Raw genomic sequence first — 25,959 nt, 5'->3', positions numbered from 1 at the left:
TACATATTCTACCGACTCTTGAACAAATATGCGCTGGGTACATTGCACATGCGAAAGTATGAATGTAAATATGTGCATATACCTATATGTGGACATGCAGGTTTTTATGAAAGTAGGTAAGCATGCTAATAACTCGACATGAGTTCATGCGGTTACCAAATCAATTTCAGGAGACTAGCGAATGGAGGAGTAGGCATTTAATAACTTTAAAACCAAAAAATAATAACGAAATAAAATTTAAGTAAAATAATATAAAATACAATGAGCTGAGGTAAGTTAAGATAAGGTGAGATAAGATTGGATAAGATGAGAAAGGGCAAGATAGTATAGCATAACAGAATTTATCTAACATAAGACTAAGGTACATAACATAACGTAATCACACGTAACATAACATACTATAGCATAAAATAAGGTTGAATTTATCCTATTATAAAATACCAAAAGAAAAGATAAGATAACATGGCACAGCATAATATAACGTGTAAGTAAGATATGTTAAGATACATACATATATTAAAATAAGGCGAAATTAAATCAAATTGAGTAAAACTAAATAAAGTTAAATTAAACAAATAAAATAATATTAAATTAAGTTTAACCAATTAATATGAAATTAAAGCAAAATTTATTTAAAAAGTTAAATCGACGTACGTAAAATAAAGTTTCAATAACATAGCATAACATAACATAACTTAACATAATATAAGGGAAGATATGAAGAAAAGATAAGATAAGCAAAGAGTGAAGTAAGATAAATTAAAGGAAGTTGAGTAAAATAAGATTACATTAAATTAAACAAATAAATTAATATTAAATTAAGTATGTACAGCTAAATTAAATAAAATGCTATGTAACATAACATAACATAACATAACATAACATAACATAACATAACACAACACAACACAACACAACACAACACAACACAACACAACACAACACAACACAACACAACACAACACAACACAACACAACACAACACAACACAACACAACACAACACAACACAACACAACACAACACAACACAACACAACACAACACAACACAACACAACACAACACAACATAACATAACATAACATAACATAACATAACACAACACAACACAACATAACATAACATAACATAACATAACATAACTTAACATAACATAACATAACATAACATAACATAACATAACATAACATAACATAACATAACATAACATAACATAACATAACATAACATAACATAACATAACATAACATAACATAACATAACATAACATAACATAACATAACATAACATAACATAACATAACATAACATAACATAACATAACATAACATAACATAACATAACATAACATAACATAACATAACATAACATAACATAACATAACATAACATAACATAACATAACATAACATAACATAACATAACATAACATAACATAACATAACATAACATAACATAACATAACATAACATAACATAACATAACATAACATAACATAACATAACATAACATAACATAACATAACATAACATAACATAACATAACATAACATAACATAACATAACATAACATAACATAACATAACATAACATAACATAACATAACATAACATAACATAACATAACATAACATAACATAACATAACATAACATAACATAACATAACATACCATACCATACCATACCATACCATAACATGGCATATCATAACATAACATAACATACCATACCATACCATACCATACCATAACATGGCATATCATAACATAACATAACATGGCATATCATAACATAACATAACATAACATAACATAACATAACATAACATAACATAACATAACATAACATAACATAACATAACATAACATAACATAACATAACATAACATAACATAACATAACATAACATAACATAACATAACATAACATAACATAACATAACACAACATAACATAACATAACATAACATAACATAACATAACATAACATAACACAACATAACATAACATAACATAACATAACATAACATAACATAACATAACTTAACATAACATAACATAACATAACATAACATAGCATAACATAACATAACATAAGGTAACATAAGATAAGACAAAGTAAGACAGGATAAGCAGGAATTAAACAAAATAAGGTAAATAATACACAAAAGTAAATAAAATTAAATAGAATTAATTTAAACCAACAAACTAATATTAAATTATATTTAGCAAAATAAAATTTAAACACTAAATAAACGAAGAGAAGCAAAATACTATAAGACAATATAATATTGTATACTATACTACAACGTAACATAAGGTTACATAAGATCCGATCAAGTAATATTAAATAAAATAAGATTAAAAAAGAGGTTGTCTCTAAAGTCGGTTTACTGAAAATAGTTTAACGTGACAACGTCATAAGAAAATACTGATGGAATGGTTGCATTTTTCAAAAGAAAATTTTAATTTTATTTGTTTGATGGATACTTTGTATGGATATAGAGGAGGAGGTAAATGGAATCGCAATGGAATAGGTCAAGTTACATTTACACAAACGTGAAAAATTACGAAACATTTATCAAATTCATGAAAGATATGTTCAATTTCGATTGTACATCAGACGTTAATAAGTCAACAACACTAAGAGGCACCATCATCGATTTGCCTTTTTCAAGACGCTTTCCACTCGAAACACTCCCTTTCATTTCCTACTTTTTCTATCATCGTCCTATTCTCAACAGAGAAATGGTTCATTACCATCCACAAAGGAAGAAGGCATATGCAAATACAAGTATGTGAATATATATACAAATGCGCATATACATACATATATATGCTAACTCAAGTAGGCGAGAGCCAGATGTCGAACATTGTCGAATACGGGGGCCGATTGTGCCTCTTTGTCGTTTGTTCCGCGCTCTCGCTTGCAGTTCAAGCAAGGTAACGCCGCAGGAGCAAGACAACGCCGTATGAGCAAGGTAACGCCGCATTTTTTAGTGCGTGCAGCCGGCTACATCGAATGATAAGATGTTATCACGTCAAAAATTTAAAAATAATATAAAATTTAATAAAATAAAGTTAAAGAAATGAAAATACAGTAAAATTGATAAAATTAAATGAAATAAAATAACATAAACAAGTTAAATAAAAAATAAAAGAATATTAATATAAATTTAAAAAAATAACATAAGCTTTAAATGAAATCAAGTAAAAGGTAAAATGAAATAACATTAAAATATAATAAATATAATACTAAATTAAATTAGAGTAAGTCTACCGGAAGAGTGTGTATTTTGTGTGTGTAAAATAAAATTACACAAAGTCAATTAAAATATAGGTAATTGAATATAATTCACTACATATTCGCAAATAGTATCTTTTCACCAAAAAGTATGATAGTACAGCCAAACCACATTAATACATACATACAAACATATGCGTGTATTTGCAAGTACCCCACACATCCTTTTGTCCAATTGCATTCAACTCATAGACCCGCCATCGGCCCTAAGCCGCGCACATTCGAAATTGAATTTTTCATTTTTTTTGACATGACAACTTAATGGATTTTAATCTGTCACAAAGTTCACTGGCGGCAACTTGACGCTATTTTGACGACTGTGTGATGGCGGCAACAGTTTCTAGCCAGCAACAGGAAAGTAATAAGCAGAGTTCCAAGTTAGTGGCTAAGTGCTCAACTACATACATATGTGTGTGTGTGTGCGTGTACGGTGCGCGAGCAAGTTGTTGCAGCAGCAAAGAAATGAACAGAAAATCAAGAAAATTTATTTGTATATTCTTTCGCCAATACATAGTTTTAATGGTTGACTAGGGAGCAGCAATCCGACATACTTTCCGTAATTGAATTCCGTGACGTGGAAAATCTGCTTCGGCGATTGCCATTCGAAACCGAACACACGTAACACCCTAAATAAGCGCGGACAAATCATATAACTATAATGCAAATGCGATAGGGAGGTTGGCATACGACACAACGCCTAGTGAGGGGGAGGGGGTAAGTGAGTACCAGACAGTCAGTCGGAATGTCGTGGTTGAAAGATCATGCTCATGCTCACGATGGCACAGCCACACATTTTGCGTTGATTGATTATGAGCGCGAGAATTCACGGGAAAATTCTACTAAAATAACAAACAAGGGTATTACACACATGCATACATATGATATGTAGGTGCTGTATGCACATTGGGGATGTGTGTATGTATGTATGTATATCTAACAAGGATGGCATGGGCGGGTGTGCACAAAAGTTTTAGCTTTGCTACATTTGGTATCTTGTGAAAAAGAAATCAATTTGATATTTTCAGAAAATAGAAATTATAATAAAAAAAAATCACCTTTGCGGTGTGAGTTTTTAATTGAAATATGCCAATCATTGGTTGTGAACGACATCATGCAACGCGCGCGTTGGTGTACTCTACGAGAACTACTGCTTTCATTTATTTTTCAAATTTAATTTTGTAATTTGTAGGACATATTTTTAATTAATTTTTGTTTATTTGTGAAAATACAAATTTTTTGAAAAAATTAAAGACGTAGTGTACATCTTTGTAGAATACCACCTTGATCAAAAAGTACCCCGAATATATTCATAACATTCAAAATACACGTGTATTCCTCAAAAGTAATATTGTCGCCTTCAAAGTACCTGTAAAGCGCATCAGTTGCAACGCACTTATGCCAGCGTTTAATCCAGCTCTACAAACATTTCTGGAGTTTTATTTTTCGTATAGCTCTGACGACTTCGATTTTTCCTTCACTTCCTTTTGGCTGTTAAAACGGGTCCTTTGTATTGGTTTTTTGACTCGATCAAACAGAAAAAGGAGTAGGAAGGCATATCAGGTGAATTCGCTGGCCATTGCATGGTATTCGTTTCGTTCCTGGTAAACAAATTTACAGTTGTAATGGCACTGTGCGACGGTGCGTTATCATAGTGCAAAAACCACGAGTTGTTTTCTCACAAATCTTTTCTTTTTTGACCATTCGCTTCACGTAAGCAACTCATAACGCCCAAATAATTGTCTTTATTAACTGTTTGACTTTCCAGTAAAAATTTCGTGGTGTACAATACCGTTGTAATCCATAAATATAGTGAGCATCGATTTTTTTTCACTGAAAACGAATATTTGGAGCTTTCCACTCACTCGCCTTATATCTGGATTGCATGTCCTACTCATACCGGGTTTGATTGAAAAATAATGAGCCCTATTTTTTTAAGCAGTTTTATTAAACCTTTTGGCTTATACAACTAATATTCTTCAAAATGAGAGCCTTGAGCGTCAATACACTGCTGGTAGAGGTCCTTCTACTGCAGGAAACATTTTTTAAACTCATCTTTAAACTCACTTTTTATTCAATTCGGCTGTCACAGTTTTTTGAATTGCCTCGTTGGAGTCGAAACGCCTCTCCTTCAGCTTTCTTTTCAGGCGCGGGAACAAGAAGAAGTCCGGAGCGGACAGGTCTGGGCTGTAGGGAGGGTGTGGAAGCACCGGAACCCCCATCTGGGCCAATGCAGAGGTGCAGAGGAAGGCGTCTGTTTGCGTCGTCGAAGGCCTTCCAGATCGCTGCTCGTCTTCGACGTCCTCCCGGCCTTCCTTGAACGACTTGTGCCACCGTTTTACCTGGGCACCGGACAGAGGTTGGTCCCCTTAAGGCTCCTTGAGTAGCCCAATGGTTTCGGTACTCGTTTTGTTTAGCTTTACGCAAAATTTGATCGAGTAACGTTGCTCCAACGATCGCTGCATTTTCGTCACTGCAAAATCCTAACACACTTTTAAAACAGCTTTCACGCGCGGAGCGATGTTGACTGCACCGCTGTTGCCAGCGAACTGGGACCGGTTTCAAGTGGAAGGGGAAGGTCCAACGATCATTTTCCCACACCAGCCGATTCGGTTGATCGCTTGGCAGACGCTCCGCGCGGGAAGGCTCTTTACTTTTCAATCAAACCCTGTAAACTCAACGTCTCCATTCAAGTAATGATGCTTTTGATGAATGTTGGTTCGGATTTAGCCCTGGAAATGATGTATTTTGCGATATCAACGCGGTCCCTTTCCTGGATGAAATTCATACTATGCAGCAACACGGCGCAAGCCCAAATCAGTAACTAGTACAATGTCCTGAACCGAGCCATAAGCAATGTACGAGTCATCTGCAAATATCTACTCCGACAGCCAAGCAGCAAAAATGGCCCTGCGCCGAAAATGGTGCATCAAAAGCTAGTCAGGGGATGCTTGGTTTCTCTGAATTCTTTTATGTTAGGCTTATCGGGGTACCTGGGCACGGGGACATTGCAGGAAATTGCTGGGCTATACAGAGAACCTGTGAGGTAGTTTGCCCGTGAGGGAATTGGGATCCCTCTTTAACTGCTATGTGGTCTACTACTGGGAAAATGGGTTTCGCATAAACTCAGCAAGCGCTAGATAAGTGCACAAATCTGTTAGGTGTGGATCGAACACGCTCGGAGGAGATTATAAAGTTCACAAAAGCCTTTGAGTTATTTCCTGTTGCAGCTGTGTGGAGAACTGGCTTCGACAAAGACAAAACTGTCAAAAAAACTAACTAAATATTTGTATGTAAATATATAATTAAGGACATCTTTCTTTCTCTTCTTCCATTTATATGTGCACTAATGAGATATCTAATTTATATACATATTTATTTCATAGCAAAATTAAGCCAGAAATCCACATATTGTACTCACCGATTTTCTGCATAAAGGAAAACAAGTCGTCAAGAAATTCTTTCCGCCTCGGATCATCGGTGATCTCGTAAAGCTGAAAAAAGATAAGGGAAAAAATAAGTTGTAAATTAATTACATTCTTTAACGAAAGGAATAAAAGGCAGCTAAGAAGAAACAAAAAATAAAAAAAGATACCACCTAACAAAACCACAAAGGCCAGTGAATGATTACACACAAAACAAGCGTTAACAGCGTCTTGACTTCTGGGTCAAAATTAGCACAGCAAGAGAACGAACATCTATTTTGGCACCTCACATCAGCCTCAACTGTAGCCTTAGCTACAATCGCAGCCACAGCCAATACGACGCTCATTTGATCAACAATCAACATACACCACCACGAGGTAGGAAGAGAAAAAAGTTACAATAATTTGAGGGTGCGGTGGCTGTGCGCTACCCCTATTTGAACTCACTGACTCCCGAGATAAGCTGAGTAACCGGGCTAACAACATTAACAACAACATTCACGCCTCGTTTGGCATGCGCTATTGCTATGAAAAATTCGACAATACGACAATACGGCAATGTACGAGTAACTACCAAATTTTCATTGAAAGAAATGTGTCTTCTATTTTTTGTAGTAGTTTGGCTGGGTCCTTCACCTTTGCAGGCGCACCTTAGTCTTGCAAGTAACAAACGGCGTTTCATGAGCGCATAGTAAACAAGCAAACAAGCGAAACAACAAAACAACTGGCAAACAACCAATCAGCTAACCCTGGCACAAGCAAACAAAAAAAAAATGTATGGAAAAAATGCAATAAAAATATGTGTGGTAGCATTTAAAGCAGTGTGTGGAAAAAGGTTGCGGCCGCAGCAGCAGTGCCAGCAGCAGCACTGAAATCAAAAAATACCGACCGACCGCCTACCTTATCTTTCACACAATTGCGGCAAATGTTTTGGTTGTGCGCCTATGCGCCATATCCCTTGTATCCTTTATATCCCTAACATCCCTTCAAATGCGTAAACCCCTAGCATTGATTGGATCGTATTTTCATTTTCATTTTTTCCACACGGGCGCCCCTCATATACATACTCGTATTTCCTCATTCATTCTCTCAATGTTCCCCTCTGTTTTCAAAGTCCTTTGAGATAGATAAGCACACGACATGATACCAAACTCGACCACTCACCTATCACCTTTGTTTGTATTGTACACACAGAGGTATCTATGTACATAATTCAGTGGATGCTAAATATTTTCATACAATTTGGAGTGAATTGGAAAAAAAAGTGTGAACAAACAAAAGTGTGCTGATTGCTGCACTAATTCTATGCGGTGCTGCATTTCTCTTCCGGAGGGGTACGTTGCGAACATGCATTGGAAGTATGTTATCGATTCTGTCTGGGGATGTAATTGCTATGGCAATGACAGCATTCAAGTGGTGATAATCTGGTAATCACTATTAGTTTGACATTTTCTTTGGCGTAAAGGAGGCATAATAAATGATATCCATTGAGAGAAAATTAGTAGAAAAACAAGTGAGTTAACATAATTATTTATCATTGAAAACAATTTATATAGTCGATAGAATAAAATTAAGTAGAGTATTCTAAAAATTTGTGTAGTAACATCAAGACACACGCCACAAATAGGAGGAGGAGCTGGGCCAAACATCTAACAGAAGTGTGCGCGCCAATAATTAATTTTTTTTTATTGTAAACAATGGTTTTATAAATAATAATTTTGAATATAGAAGAGTATTAAAACAAGAAAATATAACAATAAATAGAAATTAAAACATATGTGTATTGCCTTTAAAATTACCGTCGGCATATCAGATTACTTTGAGAAGAGAAATCGCAAATTTTACCGACGGCATTTCGTTTTGTGATTACAAAGTAAGGTAGATAATAAAATATTTAAAATTATAAGTTCTATTATTTCAAATCTACACATGTACATGTTTCATCACATTCAAAGTACAGGGTGGTCCATATGGTTATTTATGTTTAAAACACAAGAGCAAACATTTCTATTATTTATGGCACATGAGAGTTCATTAAGGGGGGGGTAGGGTTTAGCGCTAAAAAAAAAACACTTTTTTTTTAATTTTTTACAGAAATATGGCTTAAGATACTTTAATAAAATCAGTTGCATGTTATTGTACATCTTTTCAATAAGTTTTTAAAAAATATTAATAATAAAATATTGACAAATAAGCCCATGACAGAGTTTTTTTGGAGATATGTTTTTCGAGAGGTGCTCTGCGGTGCCAATCGGCATTCGTCGTAGAATCATCTGAAACTAAAAAAGTCGAATTTTTCAGTTAAAGTATGACGTAATGCTCCCCCCTACATTAATAAAATTTTTTTTTTTTTCATTTTTGTAGTTTTGGTGGCAAAAAAAACGTAAAACGAGCATTTTTGGCGAAAAATTTCGCCATATTTGTAAGTGAAAAACAACCTTAAAAACCAATAATAAAAAAAAACAGTGTAGGGGGGAGGTATTTTTGATTTAGAAAACGTGTGCCAAATTTGAAAAGAATCGGTTGAATAGTTTCGGAGTTGTGATTGGCACCGACTTTTAAGAAGTCGTTTCGGGAAAAACGCGTTTGAAAAAATGACTCTGAGAAATTATCGATGCTCCGCATTCGAGGTAGAGTGCCTACAAAGGCTATAACTTTGAGAGTTCTGCTCCGATCCACTTAAAATTTTGACACAACATTCTTGAAATGATTTACTGTAAGATGAGTGAAGAAAAAAAATTTCGATTTTGTGACCCTACCCCCCCTTAATGTGGCTGCCTCGCATGGCTTCGCAATAGCGCATACAGTTAAGCCAATTTTCCAAGGCCTTGGTGACAGTTTCCGGCCTCAACTTATAAATGGCTTGTTCGATATTCAGTTTAAGAGCCCGAATAAACGTTCGCAAAACAATAGTTCCATATGACTTCCCAAAAAAAAAAAGTCTAATGGCACAAATCGCATCTCCGAGGTGTACATACAATTTACATCGCAGAGACGGTTAATAATACTCGTACGATTACCGAATTTGTATGGCAAGATATCGGTTAGTGGCATCATGAGCTGTGTGACATGGCTTGCCATCTTGCAGAACGAAAAATCGTCCAAGTTCATGTCTTCAATTGCCGGTCACAAAAAATTGTTTATTATGCTCTGTAAGGCTCATCGTTTACCGGAATGGTGTTTCCCGCAACATTTTCAAAGAAAAATGGGCCTGTAATATCACAGCTCTAAAATCCAAGATTTTTAAGCAATCGAGAGAATTGTTATCATTGCAAAATTACAATCGCGTCAACAATCAACTCGCTACCCAACTGTACCGTCGAAATGTTTTTCGATTGTTTTGAGTCGCCCGACTTTATGTATGGTAATTTCGGTAATGAAATCTGCTGAAAATATCGTTTGCCTGTTTAATTAATAATCGTAACATTTAAACACGCCTTTATAGAAAGAAATGAAAAACAAAATTTCGTAGAAGTCCGTGTATCTAATATAATAATTACGATCATTGATCTTATTTAATTGTTTACCAACCGAAAAGATAAATGTGATTTGTTTATTTTCAATAATTACAAGTTTTACTAGCAACGATTTCACTTTTTATTTTTAAAAGTTGAGGGAAATAAAGTTTTCATGGGTCACAAAACTAGTCTCAGATATTTTTGACAAGAGAGAACCATGGAGATGTTTTAATAGTCGCTGGCCAGGAGCGAATCTGAGATGTAGTGCTCGAATGTAGGCTAATATTTTACTCTAACTTAAATATGACTACCCTCCATGATGGAAAGAATAATGAGATGGCACCTATCGTGGTCCCGTTACTTTGCTCTCAGCGAATTTGGCAACGAGTTACGTGATTTTAGCTCCAGTATGGCCAGATTACCATTTTCGTAACTTGATTTAGCATTTTTTTTTGTTATTTAGGTTCGGAGTTTTAGTTCTTTCTTCATGACATTTTTCTAGCCTGTTCTAATTAAAAGTAATGTTTATAATTTTGTAAAATATAAATTTTTTAGTAATTAGTTAAATAATTCACTCAGTTTTATTTTTAGCTTTACTTTTTTTTTAACATCTGGTGGCATTGACCGTGATTGCAGGTGTTGTTGGTGTTCTTCTGCTTTCGGCAGTCAAATCTCTCTCTCGCCACTGCTGAGTTGCCTAGCTTTGGATATAAAAACGCACTAAAATGCCCATTTAAAGAAAATAAAACACCAAATTTTTATTGAATCACTTAAAGAACTTTGTATGCGTGACAAATTGTCTTTAAAATGTGCGTTTTTTTAATAAATGTGTTATGGGTATGTACAATTTAATTTATTAGTTTTTTTTTTTTTTGTTAAGCGAAACTCTTTTGTTAAGGGAACGACTTTTTTGCTATATTTGAGGTTATGTAACTAGATAAGGTACCTACTATTTTTATAAAAATGTCATTATGGTTTTGTTAGTATTTTCTGGTTTTTTTTTTGCTTAATGCCCTATGTCCCACTAAGAATTGATGACCGGAAGAAACGATTACACCTCTATGGTTTTTAATTCGCATTCAGTAAGTTCAAACGCTTTTTAAAATGCGTAAAAAGGTTTTCAATCTTAAGAAGAGTTGAGAGAAGAAGATTTAATATTCTTGCATAACCTTAAAAGGAGCAAAAAATTAAATTCACACTTTCAAAATATCTAATTTTATAAGGACCAAGAAATTTTCATTAGCACTAAAATCTTCGCGGAGTGGCCTTTTTAACCTTCTTTTGTATAAAAATACAGTTTTTTTTAACTTAAAGTTTCGGTAGCTTTAAATTAAAAAAAAAGGAACAAACACGAAACTTCAAAATTTTCGCATTTTCGGTATAAAAAAGCACTAAGTTTATTGCGAAGAGCAAATGGTTGGCAATACTACAAAACTCGGAAAAACGGGGCGTCACGCACTCTTGATGGGCACAATCTTGTTTCTTATTCTTATTCTTGACTACTTGCAGCTGGAAATGCGTCTACGAGAGACAGCGTAGGTATCTTTCAACAAGCGAGATTAGCGACTAAATATTCTAGAGTTCGCCCATTTCTAATTTACGATGCCAGGCAAATTCATAAAAGGTGAATTTATTAGAGTAGCTGAATTCTTTTCTTGGTTTTCTTGCTTTTTGGTGGTTTGCAGTTATCTGTTTTTATTGTAGTTGTCTTTTATTTACTTTTTGCTTGCTTCTTTGGCTACATTCTGATAAAAATTTTGGCATTCTAAATACGAAATTACGAAAACAAAGTGCATGTAAATGAGTTTTTTTTTAACACTGCAATCATTTTGTCCAGATTCGCCTTGATTATGCAAACTTTTATTGAAAGTTTGCTAAAATAATAAAGAGGATATGAAAGAGAAGCAAATGAGTGCAAGAATGTGTATACACCTGGAGAACAAAAAGCAAACAACAACAGCAAAAATGCCCATAAATAAGGAATATATTATCGTTAGCACTGTTCAAAAAAATGCTAAATAGATAATTAATAGCTAACGGCTAAAATTACCAACAAATTCACATATGTCGAGAGAAAACAGAGAGTGCAAGAAACATTTTTTTGTCGAGAGAGTGATATGAGAGGGATATATTTTTCACACGCTCGAATCGGTTATAAGAATGATGTTGATTTAAACAAACAATAAAAGAGCGAGCAGGTAAATTAAGCTAGGTGGGAAAACTGCATTACCGACAATTATTTGTATCATCACTTGCGCATATGGATCTAGGAGCATTCAAATTATATGTAGGTATGTATTAAGTAACGAGGTATGCAAGGAAGCGCAAATAAAATTTTTTGTTTGGTCCTTCGTAATATGTAACTGAACACGAAAATGGGTCAACGACCACCAAATAGCATTGAGTATATTGAAACAGGTCTGGTATTTGTTTTAAGGTACAGCTAATATTTAATTTTAATATGCACACATATCATATATGTATGTATGTATTATATGTATAAACATAAGGGTTGTGCAAATACTAAAAAATTTAAATTCGCAATTTATGCTTTAAATTTCATAAAATATCGAAACAAAATTTATATGAATGTATCTAAATATTATTTAAATTTATATAATTAATAACATAAACGAAGAACCTATTTAAATTATTAATTCATCAGAAATGTCTGCTCGCATTTGTTAAGAGGATTGCGTTCTTTGGAATAAAAGCTCGTAATTTGCTAAGTAATTCACGAATGAACCTGTTTCCATAATTCACTTTTTCGACTCTGTTTCTTGTTGTTGTAGTTCTTCTTGTAGCAGCATAAACATTCCCCTTACATATATGAGGAATGCTGCTGCAGTGGCAGTCTTTGGCCGGATATAAACCCGGGACGTTCCGGTAACGTAGAACCGACTGTCGTGGGAACGTCTGCTTGTTATTCTTATTCTATACTTTTTATTTCAAGGAGGTTCATCAGCGCGCTGACAGTCCGTCTCGCAAACGGATTGAGTGTTCGATCCCAATATAGGCATAAGAAGATATTTTATGAAAATATTCCCAAGTTCATGTAGATTTTTCAAAGGACTTTCAGGTCAAATCTCAAAGGTTAGCGATACCTTCACAGTATTTAAAATATTCAATTACTACAAAAGCTGCGGTGAAATCAAATTGGACTGCTCCCATAACTCTTCGACATATGCAATTAAATTTTTTTATTTAACAAACCTCTTTTTTTTAGCTTTCACTGTTGTAAAATAACTTTTTTCTTGCTATTATGCAAGGGTGGTTCACTTTTTTCTTTATTTTGGTTTATTCTTTCGTTTTGGCTTGACAAAGTATTTCGATAAAATTCCGCTAAGAGAATTGAGAATATAACGATTTCTTTCAAATTTGCAGGGTAATTTTGACTAAATTGCTCACAAATGAGGTAATTTACTCTCAAATTTTGTATGGCGAATTATGTGATTCGAAGGGTATTTGAGAAGTGAATTTCGATAAGAGTGTGAATTACGAATGAGAGGGCGAATTACGAATGAGAGAGCGAATTACGAATGCGAGAGCAAATTACGAATGAGAGAGCGAATTACGAATGCGAGAGCAAATAAAATGTCATGGGAGCATAGCAAAAGCTTTGGTTGTTGCGGGCGGGGAAAAACTAATATAGTTTAATGTATAATGGACGCATACGCGCGAGCTCGTTCACATGTATTAGAAGTTTTGAGAAAAAGTTTCGTTTGGAAGATGCGTCAGATCAAAGCGAAACTGTGCAAAAACAAATTCTCTGCACTGGCTCTTCGGCTCTCCTCGTCCTTCTCGCCTACAAGCGCTACAAGTGCATTGAGGATTGTGCAGAAAGGCCTGTGTGATGAATAGAAATTGAAGCTACCCTAATAGAGTCAGTGAGAAGAGACTATACTCCTTTAAGATACACACCTTGCTTTTACATTCCAACCATATATACATACATACATATGCAAAAGTGAAACAAATAATGCACTCGACAAAAATGCATTTCTCATGAGAGAGCAACGCTAAATTGATAATTGTTTTGTGTGGGGCACGTGCATTGGGAGTTGATGTAAGAAATTCAAGAAAAATTATGATATTAAAAACTATATTTTTCATACCGTTGATAAGTTGGAAATAACGACGCAGAACAAACTAATGAGTGAAAGCAAGGTGGCCATCCTAAAAGTGAGCACTCACTACGCCGAATGCCAGGCGAAATTCGTGATAGCCCCCCAAGACGATTTTCATTTTATTATTAGTCTGTGACAAAAAGCTCACAGCATTTACAATTTGTCACATGTGATGAATATTTATTCCATCATTGACTACAACGTGGAATTTGAGCGAGTAGTATAGCTATATACCTAATTTGTCGTCAAATTCCATAAGTTAGAAGAAGATGCAAAATCACACGTAAAAAAATCTGTGCATCAACATTTTCGCATTGGTATTAAGAATGTGAAGAAACTCTATTTAGAGCATTTTTTTAATATTCGCATCAACAGTGAGTACCATATGATCATTGATCGAGAATTTCACAGCATTGCTGATCGGAGATGGCGAGTGGAAACTACTTGCGTTACGACCAGACAAATCCGGCCATCCTACAATCTGAAATAGACAAAAACCCTTATAAGTCCTTCGAAACACGAACTAACGTAATATCTCTTGTCACCGGCCACTGCCTTTTGGGCACGGGGTTCCTCAAAACGACCTGTGCAGATACGGCGAGGACGAAGATGAGGAAGTATCGAGCAGGCATATGCTGTGCAGTTGTCCTGGTCTAGCCAGAAGTCGACTCGCTCTTCTAGGCTCTCCAACAATTGACAATCTTTCAGTACTCTCGGACCTGAAAATCGAATCTCTCATCAAATTCTCGAAACGAATTAATATCTTTGACCAAAATCTATAATAAAAAATCTCGGTTAGGTGGGGAAATCATACAATATAATGAGCTCTAGGGCAACACAACGGACCCAACTTGCGGTCTATGTGACACTCCGATGCGGGGTCACCCTTAAACCAACCAACCAACCAACCACCATATGAGCGGTCAGTTACTGTCAGTCAGCTACTGTACTTGCAGCTTATGTATGGCAATGCCTACCTCTGTTAAGCTGTTTCATACAACCGTTATGTTCACTAGTGTGGCCAGGCATGAAAATTCTAAAACAATGAAAACAAATGCTCTTCACAAATATGAACTTTATCTTTATCGAATTAACCCATTTATGCATGACTTTTTTATATAACACAATTTATTGAATTTTAACAGCCTATTTTTAAAAATAGCAAAAAATTAAAAATTACAACAAAAAAATTCAAACCCCAAAATGAACAGTTAATGCAAATTTATCACATAATAGTTATAGACCGATTAAACTAATTTGTAACAGCGCAAAATCGAAGTAATAAATATATTTTTTAGATTGAAACTGACGACTTTAATGGTAAGAACCCAAATATTTATGTATTCCGGCTACATCTGTTGAGTCCGTGCGAATAGTAACGGACAGATGAGCAGAGTTAAGGGCAAAATATGCTAATATGGCTAAATTCCGTAACAAAAATCAATGGTTGGCTTAAAAATAATTCTAGGATTCGCTGAAATTACTTTCTTTATTTTCTATTTCCTCCTCATACTCGCATGTGTTAAATAACTTCAAATTATACGGAATTTTTCAGTGACACTCACTGTGGTGTTTATTTTCAGAAAAATAGCATAAAATTTTCAACAATTATTACCTGTCGCATTAGTTCCTCTGTACCAGACATTGTTGTTGCTGTTTTTAATCCAGTAAAGTAAAAGATTCTGAACGTTCACTTCAAAAACACTTGGCTCGCTAAATGGCACTTAATTTTGTTGCGCATACGTTATTCGCTTTTCAAATTGTTTTTTTTTTTTTTTTTTTGTATATTAACTTTTTATACCACAAAGTTCTCTGCCACTTTTCGTAATTGCCACTGTAATCACTTCTAAACAATTTAAACTTTTCACAAAACATTCATGTTTACACTTAAAATACAATTAAACACCACAAAACTCGATCAAGAGCGCGTCAGGTACACTTGCCATGAATTGCCGCTATGGAAAAATATTCCGAATCGATAGAATTGAAGTTGGGTGTTGTGGAGTTGTGATTACTAACATGGCGTAAGCGATCGATCTGACAATGCGGTGATATCAGCGGCCTTCATTCTATACTAAATTCCCTGCTAGAAGCACGCAATTAAATACCAATCATGCACATATCTACATGTAAACACAAGTGGTTAGCAGAAACCAACACTAATAAAATAATGGATAAATATACACATGCACAAGAAGGAGAAGGCAAGATCGTGGAAGATCGGAGACGAAGGCATGCCACCTTCCATTCATCGAGCGCAGGGAGAACACAAAAAAGTTTAAATGAACATATGTATAAATGCATATATGTATGTATGTATCCATACCAACAGTGGCGGTAAAGAGAGACACTTCTGTAAAATGACTTGATAATGCAGCTGACAGGGGAAGGCAATCAAAATTAAGTAAGATCAACAACAAGGCCTCTGTAATGGCAACGAAACAATTATTCTGCCATTGCCGCAGCTGCTGCTGACTATCAGGATGGCTGCAGCGCTTTGATTCGTGGAGGGTGGGGACACTAGTAGTATTAAAACCAAACTATGAATGAATTGAAGGGCAAGAATAAATTAATGTGGAGCACTCAGTTCATTGGCTGCCGGAGAAATTTCGTGATTCCGCCCAACACTAAATAGTTAACATAATCCTCTTGCAGTGCTACATATATACCGCGCTACAAAGCTTCGAATAATAGTAAAAATATGAAAACTATTGATATTAATTTATAAAATGCTAAGAAAAAACAAGTTTGATCTGTCAACTGTCACTAAAAACTACAACTTTAGCGATTTGTCAAATTTGATGAATAATTACTACAACTAAAAATTAGAGTGAGTAGTACAGATATATGTTTAATTTGTTGACAAAATCCATAAGTTAGAAGAAGATGCAAAATCACACATAAACAAATCTAACCATCAACTTTTTCGCAGTGAACATATGGCTACACCTAAATATCTCTTTGAAAAGTACTAAACAAGAAAACGAAAAGCTCTTGACAAATTAAAAATCTCAGGTTGCACGAATTAACTCTAGTGTGCAAGATTTTTTTTATTTTTTTATCGAATTTTAAAAACTTTGTGAATTGATTAGGAATAACGAAAAGAAATTAAAATAAAATCACAAATTCAAAATAAACAATTAACGGAAATTTACATGATCACATAAATATAGACTCATGAAACTACGCCACCTATCCTCGCTATAATTTAATGAGCGAAAGAAACTACAATCACGAAAAAATTTGGAAAATTCTAAATTTAGTTGAAATATTGGCGATTTTTATGTAACATAATTTTTTCCAGTGATGTTACTTTTAAATTATATTTATTTTAAGCTAACTTTGCAATGCATTTAGTAGTAAAAATCAACGCGTGCCGACCACATTTGTTTAGTTGAAGTGAATTTTTAGAATGGCTGAGAGAATAGTAACGGACAGATAAACAGGGTTAAAAGCGAAATATGCTAATACGGCTATATTTTGTTGATAAAATAAATGGCTGCCTAAAAATAAATTTTAAGATATTCCTAATTTGCAGGTTCTCTCAGATTATTTCCTATTATTTTTATTTCCTCTTTATATCTATATGTATTAAATATCTTTAAATTTGCGGAAACGGGTTCTCCCTGAAAAAAAGTCAAGAGCTTTTTTTATCCGCTCTTAAAAACAATGATCTATTTTGCATTTCTGTATGGCATCGTGGGGTCAATTCGAAATACAGAAAGATTACCTAACAAATTCAATACAATCAAACCCATTGCTAGTTTATAGACGATCCTTAAAAACCTCAGTTTGCAAACTTCAAAATATATGCTTTTCAGTGACGCTCACTGTGGTGTTTATTTTGGGAAAAATATCATAAAATTTTCAACAAGTATACCTGTCGCAGTTGATCCTCAGAAACTTGCATTGTCCTTGCTAGTTTTATTCCAGTCAAATAATATATTCTAAGCGTTCACCTCAAAAATACTTGGTTCGCTAAGTCTCAATTAATTTTTTTTGCGAGCGAATAGCTTATTACACTTTTAAAATTGTTTTTTTTTTCCTTCAGTTTTTTATAACACAAAGTTCTCTGGCCTTTTTTGTAATTGTCACTGTCACCACTTCTAAACACTTAAAACAGTTCACCAAACATTTATGTTTACACTTAAAATACAATTAAACACCACGAGACTCGATCAAGTCCACGTCAGCTACACTTTCTATGTATTGCCGCTACCGAATAGAATTAAAGCGGCGATTGAATTGTGATTTCTAACAGGGCATAAACCATAGAGCTGTCGATGTTGTGATATCAGAGGTCTTCAATCAACTAAATTTCCTGCTGGATGCAAGTAATTAAATGCCAATCACTCATATACACAAATACATACGCAAGTGGTTGGCAGAAACCAACACTAATAAAATAATGCATAAATATACACATGCACAAGAAGGAGAAGGCAGGATAGTGGACGATCGGAAACGAAGGTTGGCATGGCACCTTCCATTCATCGAACGCAGGCACAGCACAAAAAGGTTGAATGAATGTATGTACATAAGTATGTATGTATGTACGCATACCAACAGTGGCGGTAAAGAGAGACACTTCTGTAAAATGACCTGATAATGCAGCAAACAGGGGATGGCTATCAAAATTAAGTAAGGCCAACACAGAATCCCATCAAAGGCAACAAAACAATTATGCTGTCGCTGCTGCAGCGCCAATGCGACAACAAATCAAGTCTGTATCGTATGGATAGGGTGAAACCTGTTTGCATCATATGCTCATCTACGGCTATGTGCGTGTGTATGTGTGGATATGACTGCGGCAGAGCCGAAGATATATGGTATTCAATTCAAATTATAATATTTGATTTTAATCGAGTGCGTTCGAGAGTGAGCGCCGAAAGGCGTGTCCGAAGAATTATGTGTATATATGTACATATGTATGTGTATGCTAGATTTTATACCACAAATAGGGGTAATAAAAACCAAGCGATAGGCCAATCATAAAATCTCTTTGCCACGAGGCGAGCAAAGAAACGTATAGTTAAATACGCTTAGATCTCAATTGTACACATAAAAATCCCACATATCTTTTAATATATTAGTTTGATCTCTCACCTATATACAGACAAACATACATACATAAGTGCTGCATAAGGTCAAGAAGGTAGCGAGTGTGAGAGTAACATCTCTTTTTGAGTGAGTGAAATAGCAGGCGTCGACCCGATCGATTGTCTGGCTATTTGTCCTTATAAATATATAAGCAATTTAATCTTTTAAGTCCTGGAAGTGGCAATCGTAGTTCACACACATATACATACATACAATACGAAAACAGACGAACTCTGGCCTCGCCTGTATTCGGCTACAAAAGTTAGTTCGGTCGATCACTAACTTCGGCCGCATACTTTCTAATTTTATCTGCCGACTCTTGCAGCAAGAAACAACTTAATATTCGCCGATTAAATAATTGGATATGCAACGCTACTGCAATGAAATCAAAACTATCGGCCGACGGCTTGATCAGCAAATCGCTCCTCGATTTGCACACACTGTAGACTTTTAAGTCGTCGCATCGATTTTAGTTATATCACATACATTCCCACACATGCATAATTGTGTCTTGCACCCTTTATTACCCAAGCGTGTTGATATTGCACCACAAATGGAGAGACTTGCTATTTTATGCCTCTTACGAATAGCAGATGGTTTTTCATTTATAGATTTTTCCTGGCAGAAATACTCTCGTATGTCGACGACCGATCGATATTAGAAAATACTTTTTCTATCATTTGTCGTTTCGTACTTGGAGTTTAAAACTTGGACACTACCGTATGGTGGTTAGGCACCAACTGTTTCAGCTAAGGCTGATGCCATATAAAAATGCAATTACAAAAAAAAGTAACTGTTGGATGTAAAATACATTATAAAAAATTGTGTGTAAATTACTTTTCAATCGTTTGTTACTGCTGAACCATTTTTTCTTTCGTTTTAAAATATATTCAAACGAATGCTCACAAAAAATGGGTAAAACTTAATCACATTGAAATGCAACGGAGCCTTGAGGAGAAAAGAAACGGGATGACATGTGCTGACCCCTTATCAATAGCGTTTCGTCAGCAAGTATTAAAAATAAATAAATAAATAAATAAATAATTGTCGCGTACTGTAGCTCCGTTAGGTGTTTGGCCGAGCTCCTTCTCCTATTTGTGGTGTACGTCTTGATATTGCCCCACAAATGGAGAGACCTACAATTTTAAGCCGATTCCGAACGGCAAATGGATTTTTATGAGCTGTTTTTTCACGGCAGACATATGTACACTCGGAGGAAGAAGTCAATCATTTCTTCCTTCCTTTTTTAATTCTTCTTCGGAATTCTTCTTTCAATAATTGTACTAATAAAATCTTTGGGCAACATTTTGCCGATCATCTGGCAGACCTGAAAATTTCAAAATTATTCGATACCAATCTAGAAATGCCATAGGCATAATGCATAACGAAAGCCTTAGTTACATATGTATGTATTTAGTACGCATGCAAGCCAGCGAAAGCAATTACCCACCCAGTACGCCCACGCACCACATACTCTATTATTTACAATAGTTGGGTCAGTGTGCGACCAACCTGATCAAATAATTAACAAACTACAAATCCTGCACTCTGCAGTGTGCGATGGCTTTAAAAATTTCAAATCCATACCGTATTGCATTCACGAATATTTGTATATGTCTAGGATGAACATAAATGCAGTTGAGCAAAACTTATCTTTTGATATTTTACACTAATACATACTTATGCATACCATACCATAGTTATGCATATACCTACTGAGGTATAAGCAACAAGCATTAGAACGACACACGTATACGAGTACGAATGTCACTTAGTAACTTCTCCTCCGTGTGTATGTGTTGAAAGAGAATCAATAGTTATATAAAGTATCCTGCAAAAATTCCATGACGAATTCTCGAACACATTCCAGCATTCTTAATAATGCCTATAAAATGTATGTATGTATGTATAATTTAATAGTGAAGATTTGCTTTATTCACTCGCACATATTGTGTGCATATGACTTTGGCGGGGAAGGAAAGAGAGCCAAAAAAGAAGAAAAAGGTCATACATATACATACATATATAAACATATATACAAATCGCGCTTGCATCCCTTTGTTGGATATTTTCTCGAACTTCTCCTCCAATTTGTGGTGTGTGTGTGTGGCTTGGTGACGTTCTCCAATGGGAGGGACCTGCAAGTTCAAGGCGGCTTCCATTCGGCTGCAGCGGAGAACAGTGATCATAGAATCGAATCAAATGCAAATATTTCATCTCGTATGGCAATTAATTACATGTTAGTGGCAGCACGACATATGTACATATGTACATATGTTCCAAAACTAATTGCTATTTTACCACTTTTATAAGAGTATCAATTTGGTTTCGTGTTTATCTCAGATTGCAGTGAAGAAATTCACCGATGAGCTGGAGACTTAGAACTTTGAAAGCATATGTATGTACATACATACATACGAATATATGTACTTAGCTCAAGCACCAGCTGAAATTTAGTATTTAGCAGTTTGTTTCAGATTTCACCGAGGCTTATAAAAAATATACGACAGGATCAAACAATGTTGGCCAAACATTTCTTTTAAAAATGATTAACACTTATAACGAAACATGATTTTTGTGACACTAAGCGAAACATAAGGTAATTTTGACCGAAATCGTTACTTTTTATGTTTTTTTTATTGTTATGTTTTTTTTTCAGTTAAAATGAGGTAAATAATAAGGTACTACAATAATTATTAAGCATTTACAATCAAAAAAAGTTTTTATTTTACATAATTGACATGTCAATCATTAAAAAAAACATGAAACTGAAATTAACGAAACCTATAAAGCTTGAATACAAATTATAAATTGAAGCATATTATAGAAACTCAGTTTAATCATGTGAACGACATAACATTTTTACATATTACTGTACTTTACTCACTTTTCAACAAATCTTTCACAAAGCGGCACATTCAAAGCAGGACCGGATTTGACAGCTACCGCAGATTGGCACATTGCATCTGAATCACTTATGTTGTGTCTTCCTGTCACTGCTTGGCGGACATTTCCCACAGGTTTTCCGCTTCTCCAATCGGTCGGTAAGAGCACCTGCAGCTGGTAGAGGATCTGGATTATCACCGAGGATCTTCTTGATGTCAACAGTCAAGTCCCGTGGAAGATTTACCACACCTTCAAGCCTCTTCTGAAGATGCGGAACAATCAGCTCATGGGCTAAACGCTTTGTGAACTCAAATCTGGTTGTCATCTGAGTGCCGGAGTAGCTCATATACACAATGAAACTGTTGACATTGGCAATGTTCACTAGGCGATAAAACATTGCAAGCGGCCATCTTCTAGTTTTTCGGCTGGTAGTAAACACTGCACACTTCATGTCCAGTACATCTACCCCTGACTTTGTTTCATTGTAGAAACTAATCACCTCAGGTTTCTTCTTGTTCTGATTTGTTTCAATGGAATGGTGAAACGTAGATATGAGACAAACTGATCTGTTCTGTTTTGGCACAAAAGATAAGAGTGTCATTTCTCCTCGAAAGCCATACAGTGTAGAGGCAACAGGCCGTCTTCGACAGGCTTGAAACTCTTCAGGGATAGTTCTTTTGTCCTTTCTGACAGTGCCCACGTATGTCAGTTTCATTTTTCCAAGTTGCTCCACACCATCCAACGAGGTAAACCAATTATCGGCGGTAACATTGCGTTTGCTGCCTTCAATAACTTTACATAATCTTGTAAGAGATTGAACAGCTACCGGCATCTCTTGTTCCTTTTCACTCAATCCTTCGCCATCGCTGTTTTTACCAGTATAGATGTAGGCATTCACTAGATATGAAGCCTTGGCGACACATCACCTTTATGCCATATTTTTTAGGTTTTTTAGGCATGTAGACTCGGAATGCACAACGCCCTCGGAAGGGAACCAACATCTCATCTACTGTTACAAACTCAGATGGGCTGTAAGCTGCCTGGCTATTTGAAATGATTTTGTAAAATATTTCGGAAATAGCAGCAGCTTTATCATCATTTCTTCTTTGGGCACGTGTTTGTGCATCATCAAATCGCAACGATCCCATGAGTATCTCATAGCGTTTTTCAGACATCGTCGCACGAAATATTGGGCGACTGCATTCATCTTTAGTGAAAAGGGATTTCATTTTCTCATCATTTGATCTAAGAACCGATGCCAGTAGTAACAAGCCAATGAGAGCTTGAATTTCTTCCATGTCAGTGTCTCGGTAGTTGCTTTGATTAGTATTTGCTGAAAGATTCAACCGAACACTTGCCAACTTGATGTTAGTATGTGTAACTATTTTCGAAATGATATCGTCATCAAAAAATAGTTTCCAGACTTCTTTCTTTTCAGGATTGTTGCCTAAAGATCTTGCAGTTGGTCTCATTGCTGGTAGTCTAGTCAAAATAATATTTCTGGCTGGAGTTCGTACATTTCTTGGAGGTCGGTCACTTTTCCATGCATTTGGAGGCCCGGTTTCATATTTTTTCATTCGCTCCAAAAAGTACTCAGGAAGATGATCAATTCCTTCAGCAACTGCATTTATTATGTTGTCCACATTATTATGTAGATTCACAATATCATCTTCTTCACTTTCTGAAGAACTAGGTGTTCCTGGTATGACTTGGTCCTCGTGGTCTGAGATGACAAAGTCCGGATCGGCATCTGAATCGTCGATCACGCTGAAATCACTATCGTTATCACTGTCTGCATTAGCCATCAACCTTTGAATCCGATCACCAAAGTCCGGGTCAGTAGGCCGTACACTTCTACTGAAATCACGACTAGCCATTTTATGATAAAAGTGTGAAATGTTACAGTTTATAACTAAAAAAGTATAGTCACCAGCGGGTAAGCGAAACACACGGTAAATCTGACCGACCGAAATCGAACTTGGGATGTGCACAAGACAATAGCGTCACGCCAACTAAATGAAAACCTGTTCAGTGGCGATGGTAGGGGGAGGGAGGAAGGTAGGAGGAGGGGCAGCTGTCAAGGTCAAGCAGTTTAGCCACTATTCCAGCATGAAATTCACTATCGGTCATTTTGACCGATGTTTCGTTATGAGTGTTAAATAGAGAAAATAATACATATTTTTTGAAATTCCATATGAAACTCCTAATTTGTGGCGGGGAAAATATAGGATGCATGGTGAAGTGCACATAATAGAACGTGTAAAACAAAATAGGAAGAGTGTATAATAATTTTTCAATGCATATTTTCATATAGGATGGTTTCAAAAGCAATGTAATCAGCGATTTGTGGTGGCGAGTAGGACGCTGGCCTTTTATATGCTTTTTCACATAGTTGAATTAATTAAATCAAATGAAGTGCGTTGAGCTCTATAATTTTTGTGTGAGCATAGTGGTAAAACGTATTTTTAACGGTAGCGCTGTAGATATTTGATAAATATTTTCATGTGAGTAAAACATGAGCAAATGTAGGGAACAAATTTGGCCAAGGTAGGTAGGTAGGTGGTTGTCATAAAGACACACCTACACCTTTCGCAGGTCCCTTGTAATACCACTGGAGCTTATCCTTACCCTACGTGCTCCTTTTCAAACCATTCGGTAACTTTAATAAACGAGCAGAGCTTCGTTAGTTTTAGATGGGGTATGTTCGCTACATCGGTTAAAAAAGCTGTATCAAGAGAGCGCAGCCTTCTCATAGCTAAGCTTTCACACTCCCTTCTAGCGTGGCTGCCTATTAAACTATGACCAGTTAATACCCCTATCATTTCTCTTATAGCTTCTCTGCTAAATCTTAGCAAGATCTTCGATCGACTGCTGTTCCAGTTCGGCCATACCTTTTTGATGGTTTCCCTGTCTATAATTAATTTACAAGTGGCTATCGGCATGGGTATCAGCGCCTTATCCGGTTTGAGATCGAGCGTTGTACCGGTTCGAGCAAGTTCATCCGCCTTACAGTTTTCTGCTATATTCCTGTGGCCTGGCACCCAGATAAGGTGCACTTTGTAGCACTTATGTAGATACGTCATTTAGAAGTTTAAAACATTCTAGAACTGTTTTTGACGAGTGTGTTTTAGATTCAAGCGCTTTTATTGCCGTTTGACTGTTCGAGTAAATGAAGACTTCATTTGTGGATAATACTCGCGTTTTTATTACCGTAAGTCCCTCTTTTATGGAGAGGGAAATACACTACAATGATGAGTTAGGCGAAATGATTGGCATACTCCGAGTTTATCTTTTGTTTTTTTGTTGTCTAGTTTTGAGCCATCTGTGTAGATGTTTATATCATTTTTCGTAACAATAAGCCCGCTATCCCATTCTTCTTTGGAAGGAAATACTGTGACGAAGGATTTATTTAAGTTGATAGTTTTGGTCTTACAGAAATCCGTTGTGCCAGGAATGAATTGAAGAGTGTCCTCTTTGGTTCGTTTTGAGTAGGCCTATTTCTCTTAGTCTGAGAGCTGCTTTGGCAGCTGTTTGCTTACCGAATTGCTCTATTGGTAAAAGGTTAAGCATAATATTTAGTGCCTCAATGGGTGTGGTTCTAAGCGCTCCGCAGATGCAAAGACTGGCCATTCTTTGTACATGTACCATGGTTCTTTTAATGTATAAC

At 35.5% G+C, this 25,959-nt stretch overlaps 1 protein-coding gene across 2 annotated transcripts in view; it reads right to left on the bottom strand.

Annotated features, from left to right (window-relative positions):
* Positions 1–25,959, bottom strand: part of LOC128866739 (protein dead ringer) — a 157,105-nt gene that overhangs the window by 46,396 nt on the left and 84,750 nt on the right. For both annotated transcript variants that reach the window (XM_054107700.1, XM_054107701.1), the window contains exon 6: positions 6,718–6,790. In XM_054107700.1, coding sequence (XP_053963675.1) covers positions 6,718–6,790 — 73 coding nt within the window. The remainder of the gene's footprint in view (positions 1–6,717; positions 6,791–25,959) is intronic.

Source organism: Anastrepha ludens, chromosome 6 (assembly GCF_028408465.1).
Source record: "Anastrepha ludens isolate Willacy chromosome 6, idAnaLude1.1, whole genome shotgun sequence".
Lineage (NCBI taxonomy): Eukaryota > Metazoa > Arthropoda > Insecta > Diptera > Tephritidae > Anastrepha > Anastrepha ludens.
This window is presented reverse-complemented; position numbering and strand designations above follow the sequence as displayed.